We start from the raw sequence: 14,966 nt of genomic DNA on the forward strand, positions 1-14,966 counted from the left end.
TACTGATCACAGCAACCTACGATTTTTTTCACCAACTGTCACCAAACTCAGAAAATCGTAACCACTGAAAGCATGTGGTCCCTCGGCAAGTTCCGCTTCGGCGCGGCCACCCTGCTCCGCCCGGCCTTGTCGGTCCCACCACCAACCCTCTGCCGCCTCCAGCACACCATCCCCCCGGAGCTGGAGAAGGTCGCCCAGGAGAAGGACCCCAAGTTCTCGGAGATGGTGCAGTACTTTTTCCACAAGGCGTGCGTCAAGCTGGAACCGAGGCTGGTCGAGTACCTGAAGAAGAACCCCCGCTGGACGGAAGAGGACCGCAAGAAGCGCGTCCAAGCGATCATCGACATTGTGGCGAGCGTGGCCAGCACGGTGGAGATTCGTTTTCCGGTGATGCGTGAGACGGGCCACTACGAGGTGTTGACCGGGTACCGGTCGCACCACTGCGTGCACCGACTTCCGGTGAAGGGCGGGATACGGTTCTCGATGGACGTTTCGCGGGACGAGGTGATGGCGCTGGGGGCGTTGATGACGTACAAGTGTTCGTGCGTGCACGTGCCGTTTGGAGGGGCGAAGGGTGGGATTAAGCTGGATCCGGGCGCGTACACCTCGAAGGAGCTGCAAGCGATTACGAGGCGGTACACGATTGAGCTGGCCAAGAAGAACTTTATCGGGCCGGGGATTGACGTTCCGGCGCCGGATATGGGAACGAGCGATCGGGAGATGTCGTGGATTGCGGACCAGTACGGGAAGACGATTGGGCATCGGGATATCAACGCGTTGGCTACGGTGACAGGGAAGCCGCTGCATCAGGGAGGAATTCGTGGCAGGACGGAGGCCACCGGAAGGGGCGTGTTTATTGCGACAAATGTGTTCGTTCGGGATCCGGAGTGGATGAAGGTGATCGGGTTGGAACCGGGAATGGAGGGGAAGACGGTGATCGTGCAAGGCTTCGGGAACGTCGGAATGCACGCTGCGCACTTTTTCAACAAGGCAGGTTGTAAGGTTATTGGCGTTCAGGAAGTGGACGTTTCGCTGATTAATGGGGAAGGAATCGACGTTGACGAGTTGGCGAAGTACAAAAGCGAGCACAAGTCTATCAAGGGATTTCCGAAGGCGAGCGAAGCGACGACAAATCTGATGGAACATCCGTGCGACATTCTGATTCCAGCGGCAACGGAAAAATCAATTACTTCAGATAACGCCGCCAACATCAAGGCCAAGATCATCGCGGAAGGCGCAAACGGACCAACAACTCCCGCAGCCGACAAGATCCTGCAGGGCAACAAAGTCCTCGTGATCCCAGATTTGTACTGCAACGCTGGAGGCGTTACCGCTTCCTACTTTGAATACCTCAAGAACCTGAACCACATCTCGTTCGGCAAGCTTTCGTTCCGGCAAGAAGCGGAAAATCTGCGTCAAATTCTAAAATCTGTCCAGGACTCGCTGCGTGACGCCGGCGTTTGCGTCGAGGTCAAGCCAACGGAGGATTTGCGTCACTATTTGGACAATGCGAGCGAGGCGGACGTGGTGGCCTCGGGCCTGAAGTACGTGCTGGAGACGGCCGGTTTGGGAATTATGACGATTGCGAACCAGCATCAGCTGTGTTTGGACCTGCGAACCGCCGCGTACATTTGGTCTGTGGAGAAGATCTTCAAGACGTACGAAGGAGCTGGATTGTCCATGTAATTGCTGTTTGATATCTAATAAATCGTTGGAATTTCTTTCCTGAGTTAAAAACCTACAAAAAAAATTACCAATAAAACAGTGTATTTTTTCAAACTTCAATGAAACACATTTCGCAATTAATAGAAAAAAAAAGTAGCCTAAATTAGCAATCTCACAGATCCATACTCATATCGTCCGCGCTTGTGTCACTTACCGGCGAAGCGTTCGAGTCGTACTCGTCAAACTTGAGCTTTAACCGTGGCGGCGCCCCATCCGTACCAGTTCCCGGCGTTCCCGCCACCCCCGAATCTCCCACGCCACCTGCCTTACCGCCCATCTCATCATCCCGAGTCTCTTCACTGTCGTCCTCCTTCCCACCAAGCTCGATGTCATCCTCACCGTCGGCGTAAAACGGCAGCGGAGCCTCCTCGGCCAAGTCTTCAATGACGTACTTCAAGATCGTGGTCGTAAACACGTCGTCCCGCTTCAGCGAGAGCGACTTGTGGAACGACTCCACCGCATCGTCCAACCGTCCCATCAACGCCTGCACGAACCCGATCGCCGTGTACGTGGCCCCACTCAGCGGCTTCAAGAACAACGCCCTCCGGTGAAACTCCAGCGCTTCCTCGAACTTTTTATTCTTCCGACAGCAGTGCCCCAAATTGTTCAGCAACGGTTCCCACCGCGCCGAAATGGGCTCCCCGTTCGCCTTGGCCATACTCTGCACCATGTCCAGCGTCGTCCGGAACACCTCCTCCGCACTCTCGTACAGCTCGTACTCAAACTTGATCACCCCCAACTCGTGCAGCACGTAAACGTCCAACGGCGCAATCGACATCGCCTGGTAGAAGAACTTCTCCGCCATCTCCAGGTTCTTCGTCAGCCCACACTCCACCCCAATGTACAGCAGGGGCAGGTGACACCCGCGCATCAGCTGCGTTGCTTTGAAGTACGCCGCCATGGCCTGGTCGTGTTCGTTCTCCTTGGCAAAGGAATGCCCGTACGCGAGCCATGCCGGCCCGTACAACCGGTCCAGCGTGGTCGCCTTCGACAGGTACCGCCGGGCGGGGTCACTTTTGCCAATCAGGTCGTAGTAGCAACCCACGGCGTACCACGAGATGGCGTCGTCCGGGTAAAAGTCCACCAGCTTGTGGGCCACGTAGAACAGCTTGTTAAAGTCCTTCATCTCCATCAGGCAACCGATCTGGACCGTCAGGCTGCGCTTGTGGTACGGGTCACGCTTCAGGATTCTGCGGGTCATGAGAAAGAATAAATTGTTTGGAGTTAGTTTTAGACTCATGAAATTTATTATTGAACATATGTTGTGAATGCATTTCCTATTCTGAAAATAACAAATAAGGTTGTAAAGTGGACATGATAGCTGACGATTTCCTTTATATATAATAAACTTGGATGAAACCCCCCTACAGTTGCCACGTAGTTTATAGTTGGTCGGAATTCTTATTAAAAAAATCAAAAATTTTAGAATTTTAGCATTTCATTCAAAAGTTTAAAAAATGTAAGGTTCTGACATTTAAAAAAAATACATTGAAATAATCTATCTGAATAAAAAAAAAAACGAGAATTTAATTTTTTTTGACTCAAAACAATTCCAATCCCCAGCAGCTGGACACCGAGTTGCGGCTGAGGACAAAAACAAAGGCCAGCGGTGCCAAGCAAGAACTCTACACAATCCCCCTTCCTTTCCCAAGCCTTGTCTTTAACATCAATCCCTTCCCCACTAACCCCGAGTAGGCCGCGGGTAATCGGCTCCCCTGCCACTAACATTTACACACAAGATCCTCTGTAATTACTCTTAGCATTAAGAACAATGTAATTACAAAAGCCGACTCGGTCCTAACCAGGTCCCAGTACCGAAAAGGATAAAATAAAAATAATTTAATGAAAAAAAAAAAAAAACAATTCTAATAGACTTATAAAGATTGTGTCACGTTCCCCAGAAAACCATTCCGCCGAATACCATTCCCCAGAAATCCATTCCCCAGAATTTACCGTTCCCCAGAAATATTTATCGCGGTGATTATTATTATTTCCAAAATTTCCAAAATTTTCAAAAACCTAAAAAAAAGGTGCAGGTGGTTATGTTACACATGTGACATGACCAATATGACAAAGAACTTTGCAAGATGATTGTTGAAATTTTTGATTAGTATGTCCGGTCCAAATTTCCCCATTGTCCGATTTCAAGTTCAATTTGTGGACTGTATTTTGCACTATTCCGGCGGACTTGGGGAACCAGTTGGGAGGGTCGGAATTACCGCAAGCAAACAAAACACTAGATTTTCTCTCACTACTTTCTATTTAATAACTATAACTAAATTAAGTGAATAAAACTAGTATCTCCTCCGACGATCGCGACGCGCTCGACTTGACGTCCGACCGGTTCGGCTGCTTGCGATAGACTTGCTCGTTTTCCAAAAGATCGCGCAAACTCCTTCGTTGCGCGCCAAAAACTCTCTCCTTCGTCGTCGTTCGGGGTTTCGTTCTCTCTCTCTCTCGCTCGGGCCGTCGTCAACGGCGCGTTGTTGCCGCGCACATCGTTTATGCGCTCCTTTCTTCCTTTCGGGCGTCGTCGTGCTACCTCGCGCAAGTTGTTGCGCGCGCTTCTTGTTGTTGTTGGCAACGACGCAGGCTGGGTTGCCACCTTCTATTCCGTTCTCGTCGCAGCAGGCGCAGTGCTGCCAAAACCAAACCAAACTTTTCTTCGAGCTGACCTTGTCAGGCTCGAACACCCATGATTCCCTTGTAATTATACAAAACAACTCTTTTGTAATCAATTTCGTGGCCCTGAAACAGGCTGTTTCATTTGAAAAGTTTTAAAACATAATATCAACATCCTATCGAACTAATGGGACGGAAATTGCAAGTGGAGCTGAAATAGAAATCAAGGAGAAATCAATCGACTTTTCCTCACCACTCGAAAGTTACCAAGATGCGGAAATGTTTTTGCAAGGCTGTTGCAAGCAATCGGTGGCAGCAAAGTAAATTTCAACAGCAAACATTCGAACTGCCCTTTTCAGGGCTCTAATTGATTACGAAATAGTTATTCTAAATTTCCAGAAACAGATTTTCGCAGCAGCACAAAAGAAAATTGCATCGCGGTAATCGATTTATTACTTTCTGCCTAAAATGAGCGATTTATTTTAACTGCTTATCATCAGATAATGGCCAAATGCAACTTTTCATGCCCAGTATAAAAATCATAAAGTTTGATACCCATATTGCCCCAATTCTTATGGTTCGGCAAATGTCACCCCATCGGAACATCCCCGTGGCCTCCGGCCTCTCCAGGTGGTGGCCAGTTACACTGATCGACTCCCGCTCATGCCGGACAAAGTTCTTTGTCAAAATACCTTTTTTAAAGAAGGGAAAACTCTACTGACTGACACAAGTTGAATTTTACCTTTAAAAGGGAGGAGGATACACAGAAAAAAAAGTTGAATTCTGGAGCAACATTTGAAAAGGGCGCATAAGCATTTTCACAGCCAGAACAATTTTGAAAATTTTGAGCCAACAGGTAACTATTTAACAAAACCGGCAGTGTTAAAAGGTAGCTTGGAAGGCCAGCTATTGCTTTACATTTCGAGTTTTGTGAAAAAGTTACCTGTTGGCTCGGAATTTGCAAAATTGTTCCAGCTGTCAAAATGCTTATCCGCCCTTTTCTCGTGTTGCTCCAGAATTTTGGAATGTTGAAAATTTGGTAGGTTGAATATTACCTCTTTTTTTGAGTAATATTACATAAAAAATGTGTAAAAATGTGAACCTGATGAATATTCATCAAAAACTGATGAAAATTCATCATTTTCTGGGGTAAAATTTATCATTTATTTTGCCACAAAATCTGTCACCATTTCCTGATGAATATTACCATCATTTTTTTCTGTGTAGTTTTCCCTTCTTTAAGGTGTAACGGGCCATCATCACCTTAAGGAAGGGAAAAATTTATAGCCTTGTGATAACTGCTGACACGAGTTTAATTTTCCCTTCTTTAAGTAAGGGAAAAAAAATCTTGATCACGTACACAACTTTTTAAATTTGTTATCACAAGTCAAGACAGTTTTTCCTTCTTTAAAGAAGGGGAAATTCAACTTGTGTCAGGAGACCTTCTTAAAAGAAGGAAAAATCAATCAGTTATTGTAAGTCAGCAGTCAAGAGAGTTTTCCTCTCAAAAAAAAAAAAAAAGGAAAATTCAATTCACCTTAAAACAAATTTAGAAAGAAACTGCAATTTATGCGGCATTTGTTTAACAAATTTAACATGATTGAAAAAGAAGGGAAAATTTCTTAGAATAATAGAACGTGTCATAGGCCGAATTTACATTTTCTGTTATTTTCTCAAGAATTGTCAAAAAAAGAAAGGAAAATTGTTTAGCATGGATAAAATAACTTAGTCCAATTTTTATATTTTCTAAGAAATTCCAAAAAATCTAATCTTTGAAATTACTTTGCATCAATTCCTAATAATTTTCGAGAAAAAAACTTTTCTGGAGAATGGTTTTCTGGGGAACATGACACAGTCACTCATAAACAATTCCAATATTTATAAATTTATTTATTTAAGATTTATTTTGTACTCCGTTGGTTTGACAAAGTCTTTGAAAAATATTTGCAACGGCCCAATTAAAAAACAATGAAATTGTTGTTTTTTTATACTTTATTATTTCATTTAAGTTTTTGAATCTCATTTTAAAAAATAAATTCATCGAAATGTTGAAACCATGGCTTGTATTTTCAATTTTTATACTCTACTGCCTCATCTTCGATTTTGGTCAAGGGACATAAACCTTTAATAAATATTTACAACGTTCTTAATTTAAAAACGTTACTTAATCCACCTTTAGGTGGTTGGTGCCTTCCTCTCATTTAAAGAGTGATTCCAACCCCCCTAAAGTGTCCAAATGGTTTATGGATCGCCCCTTACGTGATCACAGCACCAAAGAGGTCCTAATAACAATAAGTGATGAGTAAAAAAACAGACTGCCTACAGACTTTTTGTCAAGATTGTACATACACCGCCGCGGGCAAACAGATTGAGGTTAAGTTAATTTAGACCATTTTTTAAACTGCTTGTAATTTTAGATACATAAGTCAGATCTTGAAAATTCTTAATCCACAAGAAAGGTAATTTCAGAACCTTTCTAAAAATATATAATATGGCAGGTTTTCATGCAAAAACTACCCTTTTTTGCAAATTGTGAAATTTATATGCAGCAGTTTTTAAAGCATAACTTTTGATGTGCTTTACTAAATCTTATAAATTTCAAGACGAATCGAAAGAGGCCAATACGGTCAAAATCGGCTCAGTCAGTGACGAGATATTCCAGTGACATTGATTTGGTACACATACAGCCAAACAAACAGACATTTGCCCAGCTGGTGATTCTGAGTCAATATGTATAAATGACGGTAGGTCTAGGATGATGTCTAATTAAAAAGTTCATTTTTCGAGTGATTTTATAGCCTTACCTCAGTAAGGTGAGGAAGGCAAAAAATATATGTATATATTTTTTACTGGCCCTATTTGAAATTCCCCCACTTTTAAAATATTTATAATTTTTCGAAACTTCAAAAAAATTGATTTCTTTTAATCTACTGTTTATATTTTTGGATTTTTCAATATTTATGAATTAAATGCGTACTGAAAAGTTGAACTTATCAGAACTTTTGTTATTGGCTAGTTTGTTACTTCAGACATAAATTGCATGGTTTTGAATGAATCAGTCAGAAGGAATCTAGTTACAAATCACCAGAAGATTCGACTCCAAATCGTCTGGACCAAATCTCAAGGAGGGGAGGAATGAATGACTAGACATGAATCGCACATACGGCGCTCACGAGTGAAATCGAAAGTTTTAATGATGGGTCACGTGAATGCACAAACCTACGCGTGGAAGAGTGTGTTGGCACAGATTTAGCTGTCTTTTGAGATTTTTTTAATTGTAGAAATTTTCAGTTGCATTTGAAAAGTTGTTTTTTTTTTCTTCAATCAATGAAAGTAGTAATTTAAACCAAGAGCTAAAAACTCCAAATCGGTGCCAACAATCATCATATTTTTGGCAATTTGTTGACCTGTGACCTCTTCGTGGCCACCCTTTGGGGAGCATATATTACGACCGTCGGCGAAACCTTGAAATTCAGTTTCGCTCCAGACCTTGACCAATCGACACGATGTTGGGGCGCGCCACTTCAAACATTAGTGTGTTTGTTTTGCTTTTGGTGTTATGTGTGGTAAGACGCGAGTTTGAGTTTTAAATGTTATTTAATAATTTGGACTTTTTTCTTCTTTCTCTTTGAGACGCTGAAAGAAACGCATGGAATCAAGCATTTGAACGATTTGATTGCGAATCTGAACAGAACGTGCGCTTCGTTGGAAAAATGGTGAGTTTGAAGGAAGCGTGTACGCACAACTGACAGTTCCAAACGTCACTTTACACTCAAAGTCGAAAGTAATCAAATCGAAACTGTCTTTCACCCACAGGCAAAACTTCATGTCCACCGCGAAGATGTCGATGCCGACGATGGTGACCTCGAGCCAGACCGCACCGATCGGGTCCTGCAAGCGCATTCCGATGGACGCCAGCGGGTTGTACCTGCTGCAGCCGGCCGAGTCCGTGTACCCCTTTCCGGTGTTTTGTGACCAGGAAACCTTTATCGGAAGCCACGGATGGACCGTGATCCAGAGCCGTCAGGTGGATGGCCAGCTGAGCTTCAACCGCACCTGGACCGAGTACCGGGACGGGTTTGGATCGCCGCGGGGCGAGTTCTGGCTCGGGTTGGAGCGCATTCACCAGATGATGCGGTACGCCCGGTACGAACTGTTGATCGTGTCGAAAACGCGGGACGGGCGGATGGAGGCGGCGCGGTACACGTCGGTGACGGTGGCCGGAGAGGACCAGGGCTACCAGCTGATGGTGGGAAGCTTCGTGTACGGAAGCGCAGGCCGGACCATGGAGTTTAGCCACGGGGCACGGTTCAGTACGCCGGATCGGCCGGACGGGGACTTTGACGGGCACCGGTGCGCCCAGCAGATGGCCAGCGGATGGTGGTTCCGAGAGTGCGAGCCGTTGCCGTGAGTTGAGCGTTGGGAGTTTGATAGCAGATTCATTTTATATTTTTGTTGCTTCTAGGGAAAATGCAACGGAAGGGGAGGAACCTAAACCGACGAAACCGGCCATCAAGTGCGACAAGGAAAACCATCCGTACGGTGGACACTTTTACATGGCAGATCCCTGTCTGGCGGAGACGCGAATCATGATACGAGAGTTATAATCATAGGATATTAAATAAGCCCAGTGAAAAAAATATGGCAGAGGTGGTTTTAACCTCGAAACGAGTATTTTTTCGTCAGAGTGTTGTAACGAAAACAAAGAGCTGTCAATTTGGAATGAAATGGAAACAATTTTATTTTAATTTTTTTTATGTGACAGCTTATTACTTGTCATTAAACAAGCTGATATAAAACTTCTGATTATTTATTAAATAAAATAAAAATTAAAAATAAATATTAAGGAAGGTTTTATAACATTTTTTTATTTGATTTTTTCATTATTTTAAATTTGTAAATCTTTTTTTCATTTAAGGCAATTCAAAATCATTTAAATAGGAAAATTGTGTAGCGATAAAAAGATGTTAGGTTTTTTGAAAAAAAAAAAAAAACTGAAATTAAAAATTCTACTCACTCGTCGATGACCTTCATGCACTTTTTGTAGTCGCAGTTGTAGAAGAACTTTTCCGCCTTGGACACCACCAGATCCACGCAACCGTCCAGCCGGTCGAAACAGTTCCCGATCGCAATCGCCGACGGACTCTGCACGCTGACCGGCGGCCGACTGATCCGGTAGGGCGTTTCCTGCTTGGACGCGGTTCCTCCGCCGGATCCCAGCACGGAAACGCGCGACAGGGACGATTGAATCAGGTAGGACGGCGTGTTCCGGATTTCGTCGAGGATTTTGTTCGCCGGAGACATGATCTTGTTCGGGACCGGGGTGGTGAAGCATTTCGGCAGGGAAGATGCCGCAGCGGCAGCCTTGTTGCTTTCGATGTTTTTGCTGTTTTTCATCTTTTCCGTGAGCTCGTGGAGCAGATTTGTGCTCATTGATCCGACCGGGGTCTGTTCGATGTTGGTTTGGGGGGCGATCGATTCGTAATACTTTTTCAGCTTGCTCTCGTAGAGAACTTTTAAAATTTTCCGCTCCGGTTCCGTGCACTGCTGGTCCATCGGAATGTGCTGCATCAGTTCCTTCTCCTCCCAGGCCATCAACATTTCGTGCTGGACCAGGGCGTCCAACGCTTCAGAACAGTACACGGACTTGTGCAGGGCCTGCACGTAACAGTCCATCGCCAGGATGCGATTGTCCATGGCCTCGAGAATCTTGCCCTTGAGAAAGTAAATCGACGCCAGCACGTCACACTTGTTGGGCTCATCGAAAACGGCCACGCCCTCAACGGACTCGTTCCGCCCCAAACCCGGACCAGCCATATTATTCGCCAACGTTTCACAGCTGACCCCGTTCAGCACGTCCAGCGCTTCTTGGTACTCTTTCGCCTCGGCCAGGCACTCCGCGGCCAAGTAGTGACACAGCAGATTGCGCTTGTCCAGACCCCGACTCCGGATGACGTACGCCGCCCGGTGGTACTCCCGCAGCAGGAACATACACTGGGCCTGCCAGTACACGTCCCGCGGGTCATTGTTACTCATCACGGTTACCTTTTCCGCCCAAAACAGGGCCGTCTGGTAGCGACGCATATCCATAAAGCTCTTCATGATCCGCCGATACGTGTCCACGTCCACCAGGGAGCTCGAATCCGACGATTGACCGGCGCCGGCCGCCGCCGCCGTACTGCTGTTGGCTGTATCGGTCCGCATCACTTTTTCAACTCTGGGCATTGACGAACCGCACCAACCAACCGGCCAAGATAGGCGCTAGTCACGAAAAGAACACACAACAACACTTTTACCGGACAAAATCCGGGTTTAAAATTCACGAGCGCAGAACCAACTTCGGCCGCAGAAAAAGCGTTTTGTTTTGGTTTTTTTCCGTTTGCGCGCCGGTTTGACAGCTGCCGCTTGCGGGATGTTTTTAGATCGCATTCGGGGTGGGCTGAAACAACGATGCCAGATTAATTTTTAGAAAATCTGTACTTTCTTAAAAATAAATCTGTATTTTATCTGTATCATGTCAAATTCGAAGCCATAGAAGACATTTTTAAATTTTAATAGCAGATTTAAGCTTTTTAATCATATTGAAGCATAATTCAGTAACTAAATTGTTAAACATTTTAAAAATCTTGACTTTTTTTTGATAAGGTCCTATAAACAAATGTAAACATTGAGTGTATCCCGCTTACTCCGATGAACTTTGACATAAGGTATGAAAGGGATACACTCAATGTTTACATTTGACCTTATCAAAAAAAAGTCAAGAAATAAGCAATTGGGTCCTAAAATGAAGCTTAGATTGCTGATATTAATGTTTACAGCGATAATGCTTATTTTTCTGAGTACAATGACCCTTTATACGACCAAAAAGGATTTGAAATGGATTTTTAAATCAATTTTGAAAAATTAACCTCGCGGTCCTTCTTGACAGAAAAGCTCCTACTTGACAGCTCGTTCCAAGGGGACCATAGTTGATCCATCGAAAAAATGTTGTCTTGTCAAAAAAAAAATTGCATTTAAATGAAAAAAAGTGATCAGAAATGGTTTTTAATCGTGTTTTTTACCATTGTACATAAAAATTTACATAAGGCTTTAGTACCCAATTTAAAAAAATCTGTATATACAGATTTTTGTGATTTTTGAGATCGAAAAATCTGTCAAATACAGATTTATCTGTATATCTGGCATGGCTGGGCTGAAATTAGATCGCATTGGAATCATTTGAACGTGAAACGTAAAGGGATTATCCATATCAGGCTTTGCCAATAAAAAAATGTTTTTTTTACTTGTGTCAACTTTGGCAATGTTTTTTCTTATAAGATATAGCATTTCCTACACCCTTACCAAAAATCATGATTTTTTGAGTTCCAAATCCCACTTTTCATACGATTTTTTGAGTTCCAAATCCCACTTTTCATACGATTTTTTGAGTTCAGGTACTACAACCAAAAAAATGGTTATATGGGTTGAACTGAAAAATTCGTATGAAAAGTGGGATTTGGAACTCAAAAAATCATGATTTTTGGTAAGGGTGTATATTTTATATGAAAGCTGGTAAAAAATGTATTTTTCTCTTTCGGCTCTGGTCAAGGTCGAAAAGGTGTACAAAATTAAAAAAAAAAATCAAGTTCACCTTTAAAAATTTTGAAGCAAAAGGTATAACAAAATGTTATATATTATTATAGTTATATTTATATATTTCTACCGAAATTTTTCAAAATATCAATGATTCTCTAAGTCTCGCTCTAAGTTGTTTTGTCTTTTCCGATCTGTGGTCTCAACATTAAAAATTTGCACAAAGGCCTTTGTTGTTGTTGATTTTATTAGGGGAATTTAACCTTTATGTGTCCTATAATGCCTATAATGTATTTATAATTCGATTATGAATACAAAAATAAACATTATACAATGTTATTGTAATAACTAGTCTACAATAAATTGTACAAATTTTTACATGATTATTTTTATAATTATTTTATTTGCCCTCTGAAAAAAAAACCTGTCATAAAAATTGCAAGATTTTTTGTAATGTCTTTGACTATGCCTCTAAGCATTTTTTACAAGTATCATTCTTTAGTAGAAAAGGTGAAAAACTGTCTGTCACTTAAACGAAACTATTGGCACTACGCCCCCCGGGGCATGGCCTTCCTCTAACGTGGGATTTCTGCTCCAGCGCCTCTGACGAGACAGGAGAAACCGGGACCGACGTTTTACTTCACCATCCGATAGAAGCTCAGTGGATAAGGCGGGAATCGAACCCGCGTCTCATAGCATCATAGCTGTCTGTCACTTATTCAACCTTAATTTTTCGTCGACAGCCTTATATATTTGTTGAAAAGATCGATCAATCCATATTTTGACATTTTTTAAACATCAGCTTGAATTTATTATTTTGAAAATGTTCGTTTTGGAAAATTTCACAACTGTTTCGTTTTTAACACTGGAAATCCGACGAAAAGTTGACGAGCTATCTTATTTTGATAAATAAAATCTAATTGGATGACACTGAGAAAAAAAATCAATTTTATTCTTTGCAAGGCTGTAATCCCAGCAAAAAGTTGTCCGACTTTGAAACGAAACGAAAAATTATAGAGAATTTTCTCAGCAATTCGAAAAAATATTTTTAGAAATTAACAAAGAAACAGGCTATAATGCATTTTATTGGATGCGCACAACTTAATTAAAGTGCGCACTTGTTAAGTTGAACAAAATTGAATGCGTAATCAAGTTAAAATAAAGTCAAATCCATATCATACTCCATATCATCATACCCGTCCGTGTGGATCAATCGGACCGCGCACTGGACTCACAATCCAGAGGTCGCCGGTTTGAATCTCGCGGCGGGTGCCCTCAAATTTTATGTGTCAATATGGGTATTCGGCGCCGTCTCTCCGTACACTTATTAGGGATTAGGGATTAGGAATCAAGTCGTGGCTCGAGCCAAAATTCTCAGTGGGATGGAACCGAGGATGGAACATTCTTATCAAAGGGTCATGTTAAGCCAATGCAAATATTATTTGAAGTTTTTGATACACCAATTTCACAAAAAAAACACCAAGTTCCAATTCAAAACAGAATCTTTATAAAGACTCAATAACCCACATAAAAAACGGCATGCAAGACTAATAACTTACTTTTCACGTCAAATTAAAAGCAAAACCAAAAATTAGGTCATTAAGTGTGTCATGTGCCATCCCCAGAGCAAGGTCGTCAAAACAAACAATTAAATAACGATTAGTCTATAGAACATGCAACGATATATGTATAGAGTCATTTGCATATAGACAGAAGAGAACTATATCGCATGCAACTGCACTTTTGGCCTTTGTGTCTACCGTGGGTGCAATAAAAAATAAAGTTCCTGTCATCATGAGTCGTACTTAATGAATTGGGTTTTCGCTTATCACGGGTACAATCAGATGTAAAGCATGGAAAGTTTCATTTCAAAACATAAACGTTCGGTGCCAATGAACTGCAACATCTTTAGGGTCTTCCAAATCAAGACCCCTTTTCCTTATTCGCGCAGGTAATTCAACTTTGGCAAACGAACTTTTTCTTTGTTCTTCTCTCGCCCTGCTAGAATCTGATGCGCAGTTTTAAACACAAACGCAGTTTGATTAAAACGAAAAAAAAAAAACGACGACGACCCCAACCGAAACCCTCGACGATCAACGTTTAAACATATGATTATGCGTTCAAAAAAGAAGGAAGAAACTGAAGAAACTTCCCTCAGAGCGTGTTGTAGGTGCTCACTTCTGCTTTCTTCCAGCCTGAGCTGTGTTCTTTCGTGGAAAAGAAGGATTGATTCCTTGTTTTATCTTTTGTGACAAGATTAAATTTAAGTTGCAAGAAATTATTTTAAAAAAAATATTTAACAAAAACTTTAGTAATCGGAAAAAAACAAAAAGGAATAAAAACTGGGGAACAAAACTACATGTAAGAAAAATAGAACAAGAAAAAATCCCAGAATAAATGTACCAAACCTAAACATCGGTGGATTGATCACAACCGAGCTGATTCTTCGTTTTTCGCCAAGTCCGGTTATTGGAACGACCAGGTGTGTCCATAGCGTTTTCCAGCCAAGGCTTGAAGAGCTGAATCGTCCAGACTAGCAAAACAAAGCTTATGGTTGAGATCGAAACATATGTTTTTTCCAGCACATGTTCAATGGGATCGTGTTTTGGTGTGTTGAGGATTTATTATTAACATTGAGTTTGGTGGTTTTAACTTTGTTTTAATTATTTATTTTTATAAATTATATGTTGTTTATCTTTTGATTGTAATGAACAAATTAATTTTATCAGTAATTTTTTCTATGTTTTTTTTTTAGTTTTTGACCCTCAAATCTAGTCTAGGTTGAGGGAGGGGCCAATAAAATCAAGCCCTATTTTCAAATCAAAAACCAAACAGCGTCGAAACGTATTACTTTTCCTTAAAAGTGCTGAAAACTTGAACTTTTCTGCAATGATGGTTTCGGTGATGATAAGTAAGCCATTTCATCATGTTCAAAACGAAATTGTAAACAAAAATAAAAATCTTTTTAAAAAAATCCATGTAATGGATTGAAAATAAATATTTCTTTGAGTTTTTTGTATTTTTCAATCCTGAGCACTTTGAATAAA

The 14,966-nt window shown here is 42.0% G+C and overlaps 3 protein-coding genes across 3 annotated transcripts; 2 read left to right on the plus strand and 1 right to left on the minus strand.

The window, feature by feature from the left end:
* The first annotated feature begins 35 nt into the window (after nucleotides 1–35).
* LOC120422590 (glutamate dehydrogenase, mitochondrial) lies at nucleotides 36–1,772 on the plus strand. Its single transcript, XM_039586082.2, has one exon. The coding sequence runs from the start codon at nucleotides 73–75 to the stop codon at nucleotides 1,684–1,686; it is 1,614 nt and encodes a 537-aa protein (XP_039442016.1). The 5' UTR covers nucleotides 36–72; the 3' UTR covers nucleotides 1,687–1,772.
* On the minus strand, nucleotides 1,751–10,727 carry LOC120422588 (cell division cycle protein 16 homolog). The gene is made up of 2 exons (XM_039586079.2): nucleotides 9,365–10,727; nucleotides 1,751–2,915 (listed from the first exon to the last, which is right to left on the minus strand). The coding sequence occupies exons 1-2, from the start codon at nucleotides 10,570–10,572 to the stop codon at nucleotides 1,838–1,840; spliced, it is 2,286 nt and encodes a 761-aa protein (XP_039442013.1). The 5' UTR covers nucleotides 10,573–10,727; the 3' UTR covers nucleotides 1,751–1,837.
* LOC120422591 (microfibril-associated glycoprotein 4-like) lies at nucleotides 6,104–9,232 on the plus strand. Its single transcript, XM_052706743.1, has 4 exons — nucleotides 6,104–7,913; nucleotides 7,981–8,063; nucleotides 8,164–8,754; nucleotides 8,813–9,232. Exons 1-4 carry the CDS (start codon nucleotides 7,854–7,856, stop codon nucleotides 8,952–8,954), a joined length of 876 nt encoding a protein of 291 aa, XP_052562703.1. The 5' UTR covers nucleotides 6,104–7,853; the 3' UTR covers nucleotides 8,955–9,232.
* Nucleotides 10,728–14,966: the final 4,239 nt, after the last annotated feature.

Source organism: Culex pipiens, chromosome 1 (assembly GCF_016801865.2).
Source record: "Culex pipiens pallens isolate TS chromosome 1, TS_CPP_V2, whole genome shotgun sequence".
Lineage (NCBI taxonomy): Eukaryota > Metazoa > Arthropoda > Insecta > Diptera > Culicidae > Culex > Culex pipiens.

Bases quoted from the DNA above. Each gene is read 5' to 3' on its own strand.
- LOC120422590 (XM_039586082.2), top strand. From the start codon at position 73: ATGTGGTCCCTCGGCAAGTTCCGCTTCGGCGCGGCCACCCTGCTCCGC.
- LOC120422591 (XM_052706743.1), top strand. From the start codon at position 7,854: ATGTTGGGGCGCGCCACTTCAAACATTAGTGTGTTTGTTTTGCTTTTG. The intron at 7,914-7,980 runs GTAAGACGCGAG...TTTCTCTTTGAG, and splicing joins TGCTTTTGGTGTTATGTGTG to ACGCTGAAAGAAACGCATGG. The intron at 8,755-8,812 runs GTGAGTTGAGCG...TGTTGCTTCTAG, and splicing joins CGAGAGTGCGAGCCGTTGCC to GGAAAATGCAACGGAAGGGG.
- LOC120422588 (XM_039586079.2), bottom strand. From the start codon at position 10,572: ATGCCCAGAGTTGAAAAAGTGATGCGGACCGATACAGCCAACAGCAGT. The intron at 2,916-9,364 runs GTGAGTAGAATT...CATGACCCGCAG, and splicing joins TGCATGAAGGTCATCGACGA to AATCCTGAAGCGTGACCCGT.